Source organism: Chelon labrosus, assembly GCF_963514085.1.
Source record: "Chelon labrosus genome assembly, chromosome: 6".
Lineage (NCBI taxonomy): Eukaryota > Metazoa > Chordata > Actinopteri > Mugiliformes > Mugilidae > Chelon > Chelon labrosus.
This window is the reverse complement of record NC_140342.1, coordinates 8025024-8045677: the sequence shown is the minus strand read 5'-3', so window position 1 is coordinate 8045677 and position 20654 is coordinate 8025024. Positions and strand designations below refer to the sequence as shown.

The 20654-nt window shown below is 42.8% G+C and overlaps 2 protein-coding genes across 2 annotated transcripts; both read right to left on the bottom strand.

Moving 5' to 3' along the window:
• Positions 1-8829: 8829 nt before the first annotated feature.
• Positions 8830-10705, bottom strand: LOC311489332 (glutathione S-transferase 3, mitochondrial-like). The gene is made up of 6 exons (XM_084546363.1): positions 10586-10705; positions 10141-10258; positions 9988-10061; positions 9820-9877; positions 9545-9617; positions 8830-9450 (listed from the first exon to the last, which is right to left on the bottom strand). Exons 2-6 carry the CDS (start codon positions 10255-10257, stop codon positions 9314-9316), a joined length of 459 nt encoding a protein of 152 aa, XP_084402489.1. The 5' UTR covers position 10258; positions 10586-10705; the 3' UTR covers positions 8830-9313.
• Positions 10706-14553: 3848 nt separating this feature from the next.
• Positions 14554-16418, bottom strand: LOC311489331 (glutathione S-transferase 3, mitochondrial-like). Its single transcript, XM_084546362.1, has 7 exons — positions 16319-16418; positions 15868-15985; positions 15715-15788; positions 15548-15605; positions 15261-15333; positions 15021-15167; positions 14554-14941 (listed from the first exon to the last, which is right to left on the bottom strand). Exons 2-6 carry the CDS (start codon positions 15982-15984, stop codon positions 15031-15033), a joined length of 459 nt encoding a protein of 152 aa, XP_084402488.1. The 5' UTR covers position 15985; positions 16319-16418; the 3' UTR covers positions 14554-14941; positions 15021-15030.
• Positions 16419-20654: the final 4236 nt, after the last annotated feature.

Here is a 20654-nt window from a genome sequence, read left to right as displayed (position 1 = left end):
ATGCTGGATGACCAGATATCTGAACAGAGTTAAAAAATGTGTTGTCATAGCAACTAATCCAAAGCACATGGTGTTAGTTATTATTAGGACAGCATATGCTTATAGCTGGTATCATGTTACAGAAGGTCCAGTTGGCATAATCTCCTTGTGTTAAACTACAATTGCCAAACAGAAATTTTCCACTTCAATAAAGTTGCTGTTGTTTTACGGTTGTTGCACCAAATAATCTGGAACTCAGCAACGCTTTATTTTTGTTACATTTTTGAGAAACCTGTAGACTCGTGCGCGTTTTAATGCTGCTGCCGCTGCTGCTGCAGTGGGAGCAGAGCTAATTCAGTAAATATTCATCAATGAAAGCAGCTGATCAGTAACTCACCGACTCCACATTCTCCACCGTTAACTCCAACTCCACCGGGCTGACTCCCGGCTCGGCTGGAGGCTCCATCTGGCTCAACGTGAAGGTTTCTTCCGGTCGCCCCTGGCTATCCTTTACAAATGAAAGCCTGACCGGTTAAAGAAAAAAATAAAAAGACGATTAAAACGGGTTTTCAGCGTCCTCCAAAGTGTGTCAAACCGAGCTGACAAAGGACGCCGACAGCGGGTCAATCAGCTGTTCATACAGTACACATGTGGGCAGTGCGCTCAGCCATGACGACACACTGACCTCTGTGTGGGGACTGAAAAGTTGCGGGCACGCAGCAAACACTGACACACATACCGCCGCCACTTGTGGATGCCTGCAAATCGGTTTTCACACCGTTTTGGCGCAGGACACTAAAATGATGTGGAAGAACTTGCCCCACAGATCGGCAGTGCGCGTTTCTCACAGCTCTCAACAGGCGCCCCTGACGCAGACAGCTGCGCCTTGACGCACTGGCATCCGATTGGAGCAGAGGAGCGACAGCGACTGCAAACTGGTGCGTTTCAGAGAATTAGATTGAGAGATGGGTGAGTCTAAAATGAAAAGCACGCAGGCTGAGGGGGGTGAGGCGTGAGTCCGCGGTGGCATCAGTGACACGTCTGGCTCTTTGGAGCAAGTGTCTGTGCTCTGCTCTCACCTCCACCACCACCACCACCACCACCGCATGCCAAGCAGCCCGCCATGCAGCCCCACCCCTACTTCTCTTCTGCCCGACTCCCTCAGGATATTTTTAGCGCTGATGATGTGCCCTGTCAAATCACGTAACGGAAACAGCCTCAGAGCTGAAGAACGGAGCTGCTGCGGAGGACTCGTTTTATATTGTGATCTGCAGCGGGACGCCGGATGAGATGGGATTTGAAATGAATTTGGTGTTTTGTGTGCTGGCGGTGCTTACCGGCTCATCGCAGGCAAGAGGTAAGGTCTCATCCTCGGCGTGTGTCTTTGTGTTTTGATGCCAGCGGACCTGACATCCTGCTGACGCGAGTTGGACTCCTCTCTGGTTTGGCACATGATGCTCTCATCCTATTCATCTGAGAGAAAGTTCATACGGTGCTGCAGGTTGCCATTTATTATCATTAAATCATGTTCAGTCCCTCTATTAACTTTTTATATTTGACTCAGACCCTTAGATGTGAGCATACTATTTGGATTATTATTCTGATGTGTGTACCAGTCTCCTTTTTATTTAGTTACCTTTTTATTACATTTAGAACACTCACTTGTATAACATCAACTTAATGCAAATGAACAGTCTATCATTGGCAGTCAGTAGTGTTAATATATTAATGGATAGTTAGACACCTATTTTTGATCCTTGATGAATCGGTCACATTCAAAGCATAAATGTAGAAATGCAAAAATAAACCTGGGGGTCTCCAGCTGATGATGTTTTGCTTTTGAACTGACTAACTATGGAGTTTGGACTTTGGAGCTGCAATTGTGGTCAGTTAATTCATTAAGTGATTGAAAGACAAGAATGAATCTGCAACTATAAAATTAGTTATTCTGATACTTCATTGCTGAAAAACAAAATCTCAATTGCACCTTCTCACTTGTGAACATCTTTTATTTTATTTTATTTTTTTAACATATTTTATGATTGGGAATATCTGAGTATGTTAACGTTGTTTTATATATGTATACACCAATGAGGCAGAATATTATGACCACTGCAAAGTTCTGCTGGGAAACTTTTGGACCTCTCATTCATGTGGATGTTACTTAGACATGCACCACCCACCTAGACCAGACCAGGCACCCCTACCCCATAGCAATGACACTCCTTGATGGCAGCAGCCATCCCCAGCAGGATGCAGCCTGACACAGGCACACACACAAAAATGCTTTAGGAACAACTGAAAAAACAAAACAAAACATGAAGAACAGCACAAGGTGTCGACCTGGCCTCCAAATTCACTAGATCCCAAATTGATCAAGTATCTGTGGGATGATCCACAGAGGCCCCTCCTCTCAACCTATAGGACCCAAAGGCCCCCACTAACAACACTCTGTTGCCAGACACAACAGGACATCCTCAGAAGGTCCATGTTCATTCTCTGATGAGTCACAACTGTTTTGGAGGCACAAGGGAGACCTACACAAAATTATGAAGGTCGTCATAATGTTATGGCTGATCTATAACTATATATGCACTCATCAAGTTGGGCTTTGGGAATATATAAAAGCCAAATATTCTTACTACTTCCTGACTGTGGAAACTATTAAATCCTAATTAACTGAATTAAATCAGTCTTTAGTTGGTGGCCTGTTCAAGTGTTTCTTAAACAAGACATTTGAATATTTCCCTTGAGACTATGGGACAAAACAAGCAATTGTTTGGCGTCTTGTGGAAAAAAAACAAAACTGAGAAAGGCCCCCCTCTGATAAATACCTTTTGGCCTATTTTGCATAAACCCCCTTGAACCTATGAAGGCCCTACTGTGCAACGTCAATACTGCATAAACCCACTGAAGCCCCATTCTATCTATGACACATACTGTATGTCAGCAATAAGCATTACCTGCACCACTACAAATCATGAAGAAATGTGCCCTACAATGAATCAAAATGTCTCTTTAGCAAGACTGATCTTTCATTTTGCAGGTCAGAGCATAGCTGTGCCTCCTGCCTTCACCTCAGCTGCCCTCCTACCCATTCATGATGGAGCATCTCCTGAGCCATTGACAGAGGCTCATGGAGATGAAGGCCACCAGCAGGGACATAATAATCCTGCAGGAATGGATGAAACCTCAAGCCAAGCCACAACCCTGAGTCCAACAGAAGGGACGATCCATTCAGAGACTGTGACCGACGTGTTCACCACAGTCTCTGCAGCACCTTCACCTCAGCACACAAGCATACCTGCTGTCACGACCGCTCACCTCAGCACTCCAGGTAATCAACTTTAAATGCCTCTTTTATCATAATCAGCGCTGAACCTGTGACCACATTTCATACATACTTCTATGATTGTGTGCCTATAATTTTCCAGTCCGGTCTGTTTTCTTTGTCCAGACTGGAGCCTTAGAATAAAACACCCCACACACTAAACGCTGCCTGTTTGCAAACACAGACTCTCTTTTTCGGCTTCCGGTGCCAGCGGCATTCCAGGAACACGGTCCTTCTGTGACCCCCGCATGACTGCACCAGGCTTGAGAATGTGTATCGTAACCTGATTTAAGAGATTCCCTTTTATAGCTCAGATAAATATAACCCCCTCTCAGCTGATTCCATGTTTCCTCACTGAGGAGCCCAGTCAGGCATGACGTCACCCAGATCACACACGCCTAGTCCCCTGTGCTCCCTGTTATAATATCTCTGTCCTTATAGAGAAAGTTTCTCACCTCTAAAGCTGAAAATATCCTCGCTGGTTATGTTTATTCTCCTTCAAATCCAATCAGCATGAACATTTTTGTCTTTTAAGCTTTATGTCCATAGTCTGACTGCTCTGTTTTCTCATTCTGTCCTGATCTGCACGGCTATCTGCAAGAGCCGTCCAGCTTAACACAGCCACATGTGTGTAAGTTCAAGCAAAAATACTGAACGAAGGAAAAGACGAGCCAAGACCATGATAAATATTAAATCTAATGCATACAACTGTAAATATTAGGGTGGTTTTTATAGTCACTGAATGTTTTTATTAGGGATCTGGGAAAGAAACAAGTATTTATGTACCTGTATTGCGTCCCAGAGAGCCGGAGGTCAAACAGGTTGCTGTTGGGCCGGGAAGAATCCCTCAAAAAGTTTTTTTGCTCGCGTCTGCGTTGTCACGGAGCGAGGGCAGAGAGCAGCCGATGATCATCTGTGCTGTGTTGATGACCCATTGTTGTTGCTTTCTGATCAGCTGCTGAGCAGCCTGCGTACCACGCTGTGAGGCAGCATGTTAGGATGCTCTCTACGGCAGAGAGGTAGAAGGCTACCAGCAGCTTATTACGCAAGTTGTTTTTCTTTAGATCTCTCAGGAAGCTCAGGCTCTGCAGTGCTTTCTTCACAACAACTGTGGTGTTAATCGACCAGGAGAGGTTGTCAGAGATGTGGGTTCCCAGAAACGTGAAGCTGTGAACCCTTTCCGCACAGGCTCCAATAATTAGGACGGGAGGGCCGTCGGCCATGCACTTCCTGAAATCCAGAACGAGTTAATTCATTTTCTTAGTGCTCAGGATCAGGTTATTTATGGATCATCACAATGTCAGTTTCTGGACTGAAATGTAGCCGGCCGTACAACTGGATCAAAATACAAAGCACTGAAGCCCCGGTAATTAGAGTGAGACAGCACTGTATTGAGTTGTTCTGACTATTTTTCTGGTCACCAAGTTTAAAGGGCTGTTTATTTTACACATGTAACTCAGTTTACTCACCACAAGCACTGCTCAGCCTCTGACAGCAGGACTGTGCATTCATTTTCCTGCGGCTTTTGGGTTGACGTCATCAAGGTTATTCCAGCTTTGCTTTAGATTTGAAATCAAAGCCTGCGCTCAGAATGGAGGTAGAAATGAAACGGGCCAAGTATGACGCAGTCACCATGATTGTTTACTTAAATTTCTCATCGTGATTGGCCCGTCAAGAGACACCGTTTGGAAGCAAGGAGCGTCAGTTGAAGGACAATGTTCAGTTGAGTTATGGGACACGTAGGTTCCATTATCTTAATTAAGTCCTTTGCTCATAACTCCCCCAGCATTGGAACTCCTGTATAAATACACTATTCAAGACTATAGCTTCATATATTGCAGTGTTCCATCCAATCCATAGCTATTTACCTAATTTAGTCCTGACAGCTGAGAGTTCAGAGAGTTCAAGATGGTGGAAAAAAGTGTGTGTGGATATCTGTTGTTGATCTGAATCAGCCCCTGCAGAACTAGAGCAGAACTGCAGCAGTGAGCAAAGGGCGACACCCACCACTAGCACCCCTACTACACTGTTTATGTGATGCATGAAAACACAAACAGCGTGTGAAGTAGGTCGTTTTTAACAGGTTTTCTAGGCATCGTCAGACAGGATAGGTGAGATCTGCAGGCCGAGCAAACATTACCGACAGCAGCCCTAACGTCAGCTGGAGGGATCCATTTTCCTGAGCAGGGTGGTGTAGGGTTACCTGTAGAGTGCTCTGGGTACGGTCCACTTCCTTTGAAGCATTCTCTGTACTGTTTTGAATTGATACAGCACTGCGCTCACATCCCCACTTTCAGCTGCTGCAGACAGCCTTTCATCGGCGCCGACTGTTCTGAGCACGACCCCCCTGCAGAGCGTCCCAACTACTGAGGCCGGAGCCCTCCTGCCCAGCCTCACCACCTTTTCATCTCAGTCAGCCCACACAGAGCAGGATGCCAGCTCCACAGCCCCTGCCTCAGCCACAGAGTCAGAGTCTGAATCTCTGACCACAACCGCCACGGGTGCCACAGGGCGCCACCAGACCACAGCTCCAGGGCGGGGCCCCGCAGGGCCAACACACCAGGACGCCCCATCTGAACTCAATGTCGGAGATGAAGGTAAAATGACAGATGAGTGACAATGTGATTTAAGACTGTTAGACTGAGTTAAAATTGATTCTTATCAATTTGTGCGTCACACAGAACTCAAGAGATCCCACTTCGGCTCAAACTCCCCTCTGGACCCCCTGCTGGCTGGTCTGCTGTCAGTGTTCATTGTCACCACCGCAATCGTCTTCGTTGTTCTCTTCCTCAAGTTTCGCCAGAGAACAAATCACCCAGAGTTCCATCGGCTGCAGGACTTACCCATGGTAAGACAAAGTAAAAAGGGACAGTTTCACACAAAAAGGTCGGTTCACTTGTTATCAGCAATATACACTGATCAGACATAACATTATGACCATCTTCCTAATATTGTCTAGGTCTCCCTTGTGCATCCAAACCAGCTGTGACTCATCAGAGAATGGACATGGTCCTTCTGAGGGTGTCCTGTGGTTTCTGGCAACAGAATGTTGTTAGAGGGGGCCTTTGGGTCCCATGGGTTGAGGGGGGGGGGCCTCTGTGGATCAGGCTTGTTCCAGTTCATCCCACAGATACTTAATCAGTGTTATTTACTTCTCCTGTCAGTGGTCATAATGTTATGCCTGATTGGTGTTCAATCCTCAGTTTACTTGTTGTCAACAATATTCTCAACCCACGTAAAGTTACATATTCTTTTTCTGTTTGAAACCAGGAAGGAATGGATGGTATAATGAAAACAAATATTATCCTGATGCATTATTGGAAATGTAGGATTTTATCATTTCTAGCGCTTTACCCATACTTGAGGACTAAAAATGAGGAATACAAGGCCTCTGTGTAGCAATATTTAAACACTCAAATGTCTTCTGGAAACACCCACAATTCTATAAAAGTGAACTGAAATCAGCGGTTGAGTGCTAAAATATCGACAGTGCACAAAGAGAACTTTCCAGTGGCTGGTTGGGATGAGTCTTATGTCAGTCAGCGATGACTGTCTGCCAGAGTAACAGGGACTAGAAAGAAAGAGTAGTGCAGCCGATGTTTTATAGATTCACCGTCATGGGCGATCGAGAAAAACGAAATTTGATTACTGTTAGTGCAGGCTTTCTTTGCCTGCACTAAGCCAAAGTGCTGGGAACAGAGAGGGAGCTGAGGGTCTGCAGACATAAATGTTGAGTGGATCTGTGTAATTACTACCATCGCCACAAGGGGGAGACAAACGTACTACATACAGGTGGAACAGGCACAATTATGAAACTCCCAAGTCTACCAGTTTGTGATATATCTTTGTAAAATATATTTTGAACTAGCCCAGTCCTCTTATTATATTCTTAATACATACATTGTACCGTGTATATGTTTAACTCCGATGATTTGCTTAAAGTTATAGTAGAAATGATCCTATTTTAATGATCTCCTCCAGGATGATCTGATGGAGGACACGCCCCTTTCCAGATACACCTACTGAGGACAAGCTCCCGTCCTGTCACTCGCTCCCACTCCTCCACTCAGAGAACAGAAGTAAATCAAACACCAAAGGAAGACCACTTTGGATGTGAGCAACACCTTTGCCTGGAAGCATCTCTCCTGATGAGTTTCCCCTTGTGACTGAGAGTTCAGGGTCAGTGTTAAAATGGGAATCTTTTTAGATGGTAGGTTTCAGGGTCACTTTGGCTTTCTTCCACATTCCCTTTATTGTTCTGGAGACCTTCAGTCTGGTGGGAGGGTCTAGTTTTATTTTTTTCGCCTCCATGAGTTCATAGCACCGCTGCACCTCTGACTGCCTCCTTATATACGCACAGCACTTTAATGCGGCAGACGTGGTCACACTGCCCTCTAGGGGACAGCTGAGGTAATGTGGATCAAGGCTGCATGGTATAGTAGACAACCTCAGGTTATTAAGCACCACAGAGACGAGGCGAGGATATGACGTGCATTGACACATGAGAAAGTTGACCCTAAACTATGAAGGAATATTAATTATGATCCCTTAGGTGACCAAATCTTAGTGAAGTGCACTTTCAAACCAAATTGCCAGGTCGCACGAGTTGTCTTAAAGCTGAGGTCTCGCAGAAAGTCTGGGCAAAAATGAAAAGAAGCCATATCTTTGGAACAACAGAAATCAGCCATCTCACAGTAAAAGACTCTCAAATGTATTAACCAAGTTAACCCCAATTATAAGTGGAATATGCTTATTGTTGTAGTTAGAGGTGCTATGGAACTTGTATCTTCATGGTCTGATGCTGGTATGTAAACCTTGAATTTGGTAACTCTGTCTTTGATAGTGAATGTTTAATCCAACAATGAGATGAAAAGGTAAAGGTAAAACACGCTGTTGTTAATGTTGTAAAAGTCATATTTATAAGGGATGAGACAGAAGGAGCACCTGCGGGGATTTAAAGTTTGTTGTTACCTGTATCTGTGTTAGGTGGAGAACCATGCAAACGTGCTGGATCAAAACTGTTGTATCAGTTCAAACCTTGTGTCACTTTACTGTCAAGTGCAACAGTGATGTAAGATAATATGCCCTTGAAATGTTGAAGAACTTAGTTATTTCCTGTTTTTTTTAATAAAACAGAAACCACTATTAAACCTCATGTATCATGTATTTAAGAGGGAGGGATGTTGTTTAAATAAATGCAACGGTGATGTGTGGGCGAGCTCTTGGAGCATTAGCCTGTGCAATACTTGTCAAATATCATTAAATAGTGGGAGTGTTCTTGCACCAAAGCTTGACAATGTTAGTGCGCCTGTCCAGACAGGCGATGTGGACTTTGATCAATTACTCAACGTGAAAAGAGGAAAAACCCTCCCTTTAGGCAACCACCATCAATAACTTGACCTCATATATTCAATAAATACCTAATGAAAATCTTAAAAGATTATTTATGGCCAGTGTTTTATATCCAATATGGTTTCATAATGAGAAACAAAATCAGATAAATGAAAAAGTAATCATACTGCAAATTATGGAGGTTTTTAATAGACAAGAGCAACACATTTGACTAACCATTGTCAGTTATTAACATACAAAAGCTATCTTTTTCATCTTTCGCAAACGCAAAACAATAAAGATTATCTGTCGCTAAGTATGTCAAACACAGAGGGTTAAGTACTCATAATTAGAGTTTCTCCATTTTTATAGTGCAAAAACACACATGATATTAAGAGTCATGTGGACAACTGATTGAAGTTAAATCAGGGTGAAGTTTAAAAACAAAACACAATGACGGGTCCTGTATGGTGTGCCTATCTGAAAATACATTCAGTGTTCTAAATGAGGTGAGTCCTGTCCTGAAGAACCAGTCAGATCACTTAGTGTTTCACTGGTCTGATTACCAGACATGTTGCAAGGTATATGATTTACGTTACCTACAGTGGTCTGGATTATACCAATGAATGTGTGAGCGGGGGGTCGGGGGGGGGGGGGGGGGGGTCTTCTTTATCAAGACCGAATGTGGCGGAAGTGCCCCATCCTCGGTCCAGTCCAGCCCAGCAGGTGGCAGCCGAAGTTGAGCGTGGTTAGCATCATCCCCGTCAGAGCCAGATTCCCAAAAAATCCCCGCATTCTTTTGTTAGGATCTGTTTGAAATGAATGGCAGTAACAATGGCAAGTTAACAGCAAGCTTTACTGCATGTCAGAAAAGAAGAACCTGAAACAAGAGCTTTTTCTTACCTCCTGTGGAGTAGCCACACGCATACACCTCTCTGCCAACGATCCACAAAACTCCAAGTCCACTAACTAGACGCTGTTAAAGCAAAAACACAACAAAATAAAAACTCTCAAATTAAAAAAACAAAAAAGAAACACAAAAGATGCAGCTATTCCTATATTCCCTGCCTCCACAACTATTTTCTCAAATGTTGTGCTGTAGGAGCTATATTTTTGTTTTGCTTCATGTAAAATCATGTTTTAGAAGTAGTGTCATGAAGGTGCAAAGATAAACTTACGGGACAATGCAAGCCACCGACAGCCAGACTGAAAAGAAAGGCGGGGTACATCTCCAGCCTGGTGAGAGATGAAAAGGAAAGCATGTCAACTTTCACCTGCTTGTTCATTCAATCACGGAAACATGGCGCAACAACGACTGTGTGTGAGCACAATGGAGCTGCCTTTACGTGTTTTGGTGTGCACGCTGGATGCAGTTGAAGATGTTTCCAGTCTCTGGGTCATCGCTGTACATCTTGGGGTACTGCAAAGAGCAAACAGTTTGTTTGTCCACTAAGTTCACTTATAACGCTTTCTGCTGCGTATTTGTAGCATGTGCTCACCTGTACGTTGTACTTCTTCCGGGCCATGCCGACTTTTACGGCCAGATGTCCAACCATGACCATGCTAGCAACACCAGTTAGCACCACAAATCCATACTCCTTGGAAAGCACAACCATCCTGACACAGAGAAAACAGAGTTGTCGGTTAGTAGGAGCGGTCCACAAAATGCGGTTTAACAAGCTATTGGCTAATTTTAAAAGTAACTCTTACGTTACTTTGTTTTTTATTTGCAAAAAACAGATCTACTGCGGGTAAAATATAAGGGAAAAATCTCGTTTTCAGGGCAAAGACGAGAAAGCAAGCTGAACAGAGGAGAGAGCAAGGACGTTTTCAAAACGAAAGGTCAAATGAGGAAACCAGCAGCGCTGTGGTTGAAGTGTTAGTTAGGGCGAGTTTTAAAGCACGTAACAGAACACGCAAGCTATCACAAAAATATAAGTTTACCTGGAAGCTGTGAGCTGGGCAGGCAGTAGCTGTAACACTCAGGTGAAACACAGAGACTAAGCGTTGACACTGAAGTTTCAACGTCGGCTGCGTCGGCGTGCGTAGCCCTACGTAACGTAAACACAGACGGGGTGTTACGCTATAACTACTCCCCCGTCGATATGTGCTCGCTTTCAACTTTACGTGAACCTTTTACCTCTTTTACCTTTATTACATCTGACTAGTTACTTAAGCCGACCCTATTACTGGTTTATTTTCCCCCGGGATCACCTACACACATTTATGGTGCAGCAATAGCACACACACATATATATATATATATACACACACACAGTTATAACAGTTATAAAAGAGGAAACGGACACTTCCTGAAATAATCAGTTCCATTTATCTGACATGCGCTGTAGGGCACAGGTAAACTGCGCTGTTGTGTTGCTCCCCTACACGAACGAATAGCAGGGGTGAGGTTATCTACTCCACTATATTTCAGCAGGGAATGATGCACTTGGTACTCACTATTTTTGTGTCTGACCGATTTACTGAGTTACTTTAGAAAGATTTACTGCTGTGTGCCTGTATTTATGTCAACTTTTGATTTTAGTACTGTCTGTCTTCTGTGTTCGTGAACTGAAGACAACTTTCCACCCCGGTGAACAATAAAGTTTTATTCTATCATTATTAATATTCATTAACAAATATCCAACAAATAAAGTAGGCTTGTTGGAAATGGTCCAGCTGTAGATATATTTCCTATGGACTAGCCATATCTTTGGAACAACAGAAATCAGCCATCTCACAGTAAAAGCCTATCAAATGTATTAACCAAGTTAACCCCAATTATAAGTGGAATATGCTTATTGTTGTAGTTAGAGGTGCTATGGAACTTGTATCTTCATGGTCTGATGCTGGTATGTAAACCTTGAATTTGGTAACTCTGTCTTTGATAGTGAATGTTTAATCCAACAATGAGATGAAAAGGTAAAGGTAAAACACGCTGTTGTTAATGTTGTAAAAGTCATATTTATAAGGGATGAGACAGAAGGAGCACCTGCGGGGATTTAAAGTTTGTTGTTACCTGTATCTGTGTTAGGTGGAGAACCGTGCAAACTTGCTGGATCAAAACTGTTGTATCAGTTCAAACCTTATGTCACTTTACTGTCAAGTGCAACAGTGATGTAAGATAATATGCCCTTGAAATGTTGAAGAACTTAGTTATTTCCTGTTTTTTTAATAAAACAGAAACCACTATTAAACCTCATGTATCATGTATTTAACCAGGGCCGGCGCTAGCCATTTGGGTGCCCTAAGCGCAAATGCTTGGTGGTGCCCCCCCCCAACCAACCAACTACCCACCACCAAAGGAATAACAACCATTCAGAATTTCTTAGGTTCTCTTTACTTCCAAAATAACTGCTGCAAATAAATAATTTTACATTAACAATGGCACCAAACATGAAAAGAAATAAATATAATATATATATATATATTCTACTGAAATGCATTTTTGATTGAACCATCATACAAAAATATTGCACACATTAGTCTTTTATATAGGCCTATGTGTCACTGGAACATTTAAAATTCAAAACTCTATTTTACCTTTAAAAGAGGTCTGATGAGGCACAATATAATTCTGTACATAATTTGACAACTCTGTGAATATGAAAATATACAAACACTGAGATTGTGTTTTTTTTTTTTTTTTCTAATTGCAGTTTCACCAACAGATGTCGCCCTTGGCCTATGAACCTCTTGAAAATGACCGCATAGAACAACGAAACTTATCTAAAGCGGTCTAATTTGGCAAAATCACATCACGTTCAGTTGCAGGGTTTTTCTAAAGTTCACCTTACCAAGAGCCGTTTCCCACTCACCATTTCATTACGTTGTGAAAGTGTCACTTGTAGCGTTACCTTTTCACTACACATCGTTTGATCATAATTGATAACAAACGCCAAAAAAGCGTCCTGAAATGCAAAGCAAACTAGGCTAATAGGCTAACGTTACTTACCTGACTATATCTCTGATGGCTAAAAGAAATAGCAAGCCCAGTTTAAGCATAATCAAACATAGCATTGCTAGCTGACTAACTGATAAGTCTACCGTGCAAAAACGCAACACAGGTTCTTTTTTATTTATTTATTTGTGATCGTACAGCAGTAATGTTACAGTAGCCCACACAGCAGCACAGGTTCGCGTGGCCGTCATCAGATCTGGAAGTCGCTGAAAAGGCTCTTTCGAGGTTGTGGCTTCGAGTCAACTTCAGTGAGGCGCGGTGGTTTATGGGATGAGTAGTTCCTTCTCTCGGAAATGAAAATATGTACACAGTCTTGTACCTTTGACTTTTTTTTGGACTTTCTCTTCGTTTTTTCACTCGAAATGGTATACTTATGAGTTCAGCCGTAGCTGGTTATCCTAAGACATGCACTAAAACTCTTTAGATACGGATTTTTCCAAAACGTCAATGGGAGAAATGAATGGGAACCGTACTTCCGGCACCTCCGCTCTCTTTGGCTGTGGGCGGGACTGTGACGCTCTATTGAGGCATAATCGAACAGACCACTGGGAGGTGGGGAAGGGGGGCACCAGAGGGAGACTAGAGAGAGGGCCGCACAGGAGATTCACCTTTTTCTCGACTAATTTGGTCTAGGCCTATATTACTTTTGTATTGCTTTTGTATATTAACATGCTTTAGACATATTTTATTTGTTATTTATACTAGTAGCCTATTGTGATGATTTTTCACGACCCAGATTTTTTGGTGCCCCCCCAGGCACTTGGTGCCCTACGCGCAGTGCGTGATGTGCGTGTGCGGAGCGCCGGCACTGTATTTAACCCATTCAGACCGGATCACGCATCTGTGCGTGTTTACTTTTAAGACCGGATCACGCATCTATGCGTAGTTATCATTAGGCGTGTTCGACTTCATGCAGATCTGTGCAGATCTGACTTGACGTGATGCATGCTGGGTTGTTATGCTCATAGACCTCGAATATGATTGGTTAAAATGAACTTGTTCTACCCAGCATGCATCACGTCAAGTCAGATCTGCTCAGATCTGCATGAAGTCGAACGCGCCTATTGATCTGCACAGATCTGCATGAAGTCGAACAAGCCTATTAAGACCGGCAAACGCGTCATTTTGAGCGTTGTCGTCTTTTTCGAGGCACATGGCCAATTATATGCACTGTGATTGGCTGAAATATTCTTGGTGAGTGACAGAGATGCTTAGGGATTTTTTTAAACTCATGTGACTAATAAAACGCTTTGTGATTGGTCGAAATAAGCCTACACGTGGAGTATGTTTTGGTCGAAAATTTTAAACACCGTGCTAGCGATCCGTCACGGCTGACTCAAGTGAAGGAAGTGATATTGACGAAGTAATTGGAAAAATAGATCTTTACTGATTTTCAAAATTTTAAAAATGTTTGGTGTTTATTGATTTAAAAAAAAATGCATTTGAAGATTATGCCCTAGCAAGTCAGTCAAGTTGAAAGCCAAAGAAGTAAGCTGTCAAATGCTTTTTATCTCATGTTTTTATCTGCAACAGAGCCTGAGAAATTAAGGTTTTAGTAAGAGTTGACATATTTTGAAAAACCTCAGGTTTTGAGAGGGGGTTTACAGAAGAGTATTTAGGCCTGAATGGGTTAAGAGGGAGGGATGTTGTTTAAATAAATGCAGCGGTGATGTGTGGGCGAGCTCTTGGAGCATTAGCCTGTACTACTATACTTGTCAAATATCATTAAATAGTGGGAGTGTTCTTGGCACAGGCGATGTGGACTTTGATCAATTACTCAACGTGAAAAGAGAAAAACCCTCCCTTTAGGCAAACACCATCAATAACTTGACCTCATATATTCAATAAATACCTAATGAAAATCTTAAAAGATTACTTATGGCCAGTGTTTTATATCTAATATGGCTTCATAATGAGAAACGAAATCAGATAAATGAAAAAGTAAACATACTGCAAATTATGGAGGTTTTTAATAGACAAGAGCAACACATTTGACTAACCATTGTCAGTTATTAACATACAAAAGCTATCTTTTTCATCTTTCGCAAACGCAAAACAATAAAAATTATCTGTCGCTAAGTATGTCAAACACAGAGGGTTAAGTACTCACAATTAGAGTTTCTCCATTTTTATAGTGCAAAAACACACATGATATTAAGAGTCATGTGGACAACTGATTGAAGTTAAATCAGGGTGAAGTTTAAAAACAAAACAGGATCCTGTATGGGTGTGCCTATCTGAAAATACATTCAGTGTTCTAAATGAGGCGAGGCCTGTCCTGAAGAACCAGTCAGATCACTTAGCATTTCACTGGTCTGATTACCACACATGTTGCAAGGTAGGCTATATGATTTACGTTACCTACAGTGGTCTGGATTATACCAATGAATGTGTGAGCGGGGGGGGGGGGGGGGGGGGGTCTTCTTTATCAAGACCGAATGTGGCGGAAGTGCCCCATCCTCGGTCCAGTCCAGCCCAGCAGGTGACGGCCGAAGTTGAGCGTGGTCAGCATCATCCCCATCAGAGCCAGAGTCCCAAAAAATCCCCTCGCTCTTTTTTTAGGATCTGTTTGAAATGAATGGTAGTAACAATGGCAAGTTAACAGCAAGCTTTACGCATGTCAGAAAAGAAGAACCTGAAACAAGAGCTTTTTCTTACCTCCTGTGGAGTAGCCATACGCATACACCTCTCTGCCAACGATCCACAAAACTCCAAGTCCACTAACTAGACGCTGTTAAAGCAAAAAAAAAAAAAACCCAAAACAACAAAATAAGAACTCTCAAATTAAAAAAAAAAAAAAAGAAACACAAAAGATGCAGCTATTCCTATATTCCCTGCCTCCACAACTATTTTCTCAAATGTGCTGTAGGAGCTATATTTTTGTTTTGCTTCATGTAAAATCATATTTTAGAAGTAGTGTCATGAAGATGCAAAGATAAACTTACAGGACAATGCAAGCCACCGACAGCCAGACTGAAAAGAAAGGCGGGGTACATCTCCATCCTGGTGAGAGATGAAAAGGAAAGCATGTCAACTTTCACCTGCTTGTTCATTCAATCACGGAAACATGGCGCAACAACGACTGTGTGTGCGCACAATGGAGCCGACTTACGTGTTTTGGTGTGCACGCTGGATGCAGTTGAAGATGTTTCCAGTCTCTGGGTCATCGCTGTACATCTTGGGGTACTGCAAAGAGCAAACAGTTTGTTTGTCCACTAAGTTCACTTATAACACTTTCTGCTGCGTATTTGTAGCTTGTGCTCACCTGTACGTTGTACTTCTTCCGGGCCATGCCGACTTTTACGCCCAGATGTCCAACCATGACCATGCTGGCAACACCTGTTAGCACCACAAATCCATACTCCTTGGAAAGCACAACCATCCTGACACAGAGAAAACAGAGTTGTCGGTTAGTAGGAGCGGTCCACAAAATGCGGTTTAACAAGCTGTTGGCTAATTTTAAAAAAGTAACTCTTACGCTTTTTTATTTATTTTGGAAAAAAAAAAATACAGATGTACTGCGGTTAAAATATAAAGAGAAAAATCTCGTTTTCAGGGCAAAGACGAGAAAGAAGCTGAACAGAGGAGAGAGCAAGGACGTTTTCAAAACGAAAGGTCAAATGGGGAAACCAGCAGCGCTGTGGTTGGAGTGTTAGATAGGGCGAGTTTTAAAGCACATAAGAGAACCCGCAGTTATCACAAAAATATAAGTTTACCTTGAAGCTGTGAGCTGGGCAGGCAGTAGCTGTAACACTCAGGTGAAAACACAGAGACTAAACTGGAACTTCAACGTCGGCTGCGTCGGTGTGCGTAGCCTCCGTAACGTAAACACAGAGGGGGAGGGCGTGCTGCTACAGTATAACAGTAGCTAATAAAAGAGGGTGCTCCCTATGGTGCTCCACTAGGACACTTCCTGAAATGATCAGTTCCATTTATCTGACATGCGCTGTAGGGAGCAGGTAAGCTCCGCTGCTGTGTTGCTCTCCAACACGAACTAATAGCAGGGGTCAGATTATCTACTCCACTGTATTTCAGCAGGGAATGATGCACTTTGTACTTTGTACTCACTATTTTGTGTTTGACCGATTTACTTACTAGTTTCTTTTGAGAAACTTAAAGATACAATCTTTAAGTAATGCTGTGTGCCTGTATTTATGTCAGCTTTTGTATTTTAGTACTGTCTGTCTAATGTATTGGTGAGCCGAAGACAAAGTTTTGTTCTATCAATATTAATATTCATTATAATATCCAACAAATAAAGTAGGCTTGTTGGAAATGCTCCAGCTGTACTAGATATGTTTCCTATGGACTAAAGTATCAGTTTATTTAGTGTTCTGAAGTTAAGGTTGAAAGTGAAACAACGTCAGAAAGGTGGTAATCCAACCTTATGATCATTTTTTAGGATGTCCCCTTAAATACACTTGTCAAATTAGTAGAAACGTGACAGTACAAAACACAATGCGATTCAACAGTACTGCAAACCACAGCCTCCAAAATTAAAGCGCAGCTGAATCAACAGCTCAGTATTATTATGCTGGTGTGTGTCTAATAACATCAATGACGGCCCCGTTCTTTAGAAGTGCCGCGGCAAGGTGTGTCACTAAGCCACCACTCAATAGCAGGGCTCTGATCCAGAGGGCAGATTTAATTGAGTTGTGGAGCGCAGCCAAGTAATCTCCTCCTTGGTGAGGTGAACTGAGATCTGACAGGCTGGAGTTTTACTCTATCACATGTCAGGTCACGTGGAGATATGCAAACCACTGCCAGTGGTGTCATTTGCTCAACAAACTCACGCTGCTACTGCATGAGTGAATGAAACAGGTCTGACATCCCTTTACATATTGGCATAAGATATCATATATGATAATATGATAATAGATTAGTTAAACATAAATAGTGCTAGTGAAGATATCTTTTTTGTTTTTGTATGACCTTTACTACACCAGCACTTGTAGTAGACCAACCTGCATTCCAGTAGTTGCTATAACCAAAAATTAATTTATTATAACTTAGGCTCAGGAAAAAGATCATGTCATTCTTTTTCCCCTGCTTACCTGTAGAAGGTGTGTCTTAACCGTCTGTCTCTTTGTTTGTTTTAGTTTTCAACTATTTGCTTCTCCGGTAATCTTTTCCTATTCACGCTCCTTCTACCGTTTTCAGCCAAAGAAATCTCAACCACATTGTGTTCTAACCAAAACCTCACACAGTGTCTTGCTTAGCTCTTAATGTTCATTTCTCACAGCTTACTTACCTCTTCCTGTTAAAAGGAAGTTTTTCTTGTTATTGTCGCCTTAGTGCTCGCTCTGGGGGTTTCAGGTTCAAACCTTTTGAGGATACAACACAAATTAAATTGAATAGAAATTAACTGAAACAAGGAAGCGAAACTTCCAGAGACGTGCCCCCAGTCTGAGTCCCACTCCCTGGGCTCCCTTTGCGTCTGAAGACCATCATCCATCTGCAGTTTCCACCGCCTCATACCTTCCCTTCGATCCCTCTCATCCCTCCATCTGTTTCCCTCACATCTGTTGTGGTCCTGGGTTTCCAGTGCTGGTGCTGGTTTTGTTCTCTTTCCCTGCTTTCTCTCTCTTTCCCTCATTAGGCTCACCTGGGTGGCCAGTTATCAATCAGCACTCTTTAAAAGGCTGGCCATGGCTTCATTCCAGTGCCAGATAATTCTGCATGTTATGGTTTGTGCCAGCCCTCAGATCTTGCCTTGTGTTTCTGTGGCTTTCTCTTTTGCAGACATTGAACTCATCTCTTGTGTTTTTCCCTCCTTTCCAGTGCCTCCCAGAGAGAGCCAGACTCCTGCCCTTGCAACCACTTTGTGTTTTCTTTTGTTTCTCCTGGAGTTTCCAGTGCCTTTTGTTTGCCCTTTTCGCATTGTCTTTTTTTTTTTTTTTTTGCCCTGGGATTTACATCCCAGCTGAACTTTGTCATTAAACTCAACTCTATTGACTTTCACACACAGTATTGAGTCTCTTGCTTTGAGGTTCGGCCTCCGGCTGGACACACCTTTACAACATCTTGCCTACCAATAAACTTCCTTGTATCAATTTAGGTGGACTCTTTGTTAGTGAACAGGTTTGATGAATGCAGATCAAAGAAAGAGACAGATGAGGGACACAAGTTCTTGCAAGAGTGGTGGAACATGAATGGCAAGTTGTAAGAGGACAGATTACAAAACAAAGCAGTTTAAAACCTATTTCTACGTATGCTGTGCTATGCTTTTGTATTTCATATAATAGAGAAAGAATATGTGGAATAATAGAATAGTATAAACTATAAAAAAGAACAAAGAAATCAGTGTTTATGTGTGATAACTGAAAGTGCTCTTCATCCTCCTCAGCTCAAAAATGAGAGGATGAGAGGAGTTGTCCATGGTGGCTTTCAGCTTTCCTCTTATTCTCTGTCACTGCCTCCACGCTGTCCAGTTCCATCCCCGTCTGTTTGCCTCCACATGAACTGGTTTTACTACATTGAAAATGTTTGCCATCAGAGCTAAGCTGGGTATTTGAGATTCATTTTTTATTGGTCTTAAGGCTGATAAATCACCTTCCTCTACCCTTCCTGTCATACAATCTGTATATCTTTTCACTGAATATGATGTTAAACTATGTAAAATTGACAATCGGTCCAGAAACCTGCCTGACATATTTGGTATCCATGGGAAGTTTAAGATGTTCTCTGGGCTTTAAAGCTAAAGGTCTGGGCTTCAACAGTCATGATTGGGCTCCATGTTGTTATGCATTTCCTGTGTCACCAAAATCAGCAGATAGATCTGGACAACCATAAGTAAACTCTTGGGCCACACTTAACCATTCTGCCACAAAGCATGCATCAGTATGAGAAAAGATCAGTGCGTGGCTGCAAAAACATGACTCTACAAAGCATTACCAAGCTTTCGTCACTAGATGTCCTCATGAAGTCACTGAATATAACTGACTCAAAACAGCTGTGTGGATTAGTCCAGTCCACATGGATGACAAGTGTGAAAAAGCATTAGGTTATACTCTGGCGTCCAGCTCCACACAGCCGCACTGGGTAAACACAGGGAAAAGGGCTGAACTTCATTTTGGTTTGGATGTCTATGTGTGGTCAGCGTGCAGTGGGTTGTCGACTGTCGGCTCAGGGGGTTCTTTCATGCACTGTCAGCGGCACATCTGTCCTCTTCCTCCTCCGCCTCCTCCTCCATCATGCTGTGTCTGATTCAGCACTTCAACACCTACACAGTGAACCAAGAATAGACTCAGGACTCTCATACTGAGACTGGAGAGCGGAGAAAAACAACTGCATGCCTGAGACCACCCTGTCCCATCTCATCTCGTCCCATCATCCGCTGGCTGGGTAGAGTTTGTGGGGTCGGTTGCCTGTGTGACATCTCATTCATTATCATAAAAGCCTCGTTGCACATGTTTGCTGAGTGGTCTAAGTAGGCTGATTGGGATTCCCTCTCTCAGCACACTGATGTCACTGTGTTGTCCATACAATATGTTTCTCGCGTGTCACGTGCAATTGATCTTTGCTCTGAACACACAACCATGTCCACAGACAGATATTTACATGAAGGTTACACACACACACATGAGAGCAGCTTTGACACACGTGAGTCATGTATGTATGTAATTACTGTGCCTGCAGTTGAAGTGTCACAGGTCACCTAGTTATTTGTGGCATAGGTGTCAACTGTGCATGGACAATGCTTTGCCTGCTTGATATTTCATGTTAGTATTGTACTACCTCCACTGTCCAGACCTTCCACCCTCGTTCCAGCTCACACCAAAAGCGTGAGATCACTCCATAGCTCACCCTCCACCCCTACCCGCCGCGCAGTTCAGTGCGCCCCCCTCATTTGGATTCAGTTTCGGAGAGCGAGAGGATGGCAAACATGTAGTGGAACAACAGAGCGTGATGAGCAGCGCAGCATGAGGGGACCCTACAGTCTGCGAATAGCTGTCATCAAAATAAACTCGACGAATGTATGACATTTGAAACAACACGAAAGCTCCTGGATGACAGGTTCAACGCAGCGTACGGACGCGCGCTGGATCCAAC

Excerpts from the sequence above, each read along its gene's own strand:
- LOC311489332 (XM_084546363.1), bottom strand. The coding sequence starts at position 10,257 with ATGGTTGTGCTTTCCAAGGAGTATGGATTTGTGGTGCTAACTGGTGTT. Across the intron at positions 9,618-9,819 it reads TCGGTGGCTTGCATTGTCCC|CGTCTAGTTAGTGGACTTGG; the intron begins GTAAGTTTATCT and ends TTGCTTTAACAG. Across the intron at positions 9,451-9,544 it reads GTGTGGCTACTCCACAGGAG|ATCCTAACAAAAGAATGCGG; the intron begins GTAAGAAAAAGC and ends CATTTCAAACAG.
- LOC311489331 (XM_084546362.1), bottom strand. The coding sequence starts at position 15,984 with ATGGTTGTGCTTTCCAAGGAGTATGGATTTGTGGTGCTAACAGGTGTT. Across the intron at positions 15,606-15,714 it reads CAGCGTGCACACCAAAACAC|GATGGAGATGTACCCCGCCT; the intron begins GTAAGTCGGCTC and ends ATCTCTCACCAG. Across the intron at positions 15,334-15,547 it reads TCGGTGGCTTGCATTGTCCT|CGTCTAGTTAGTGGACTTGG; the intron begins GTAAGTTTATCT and ends TTGCTTTAACAG.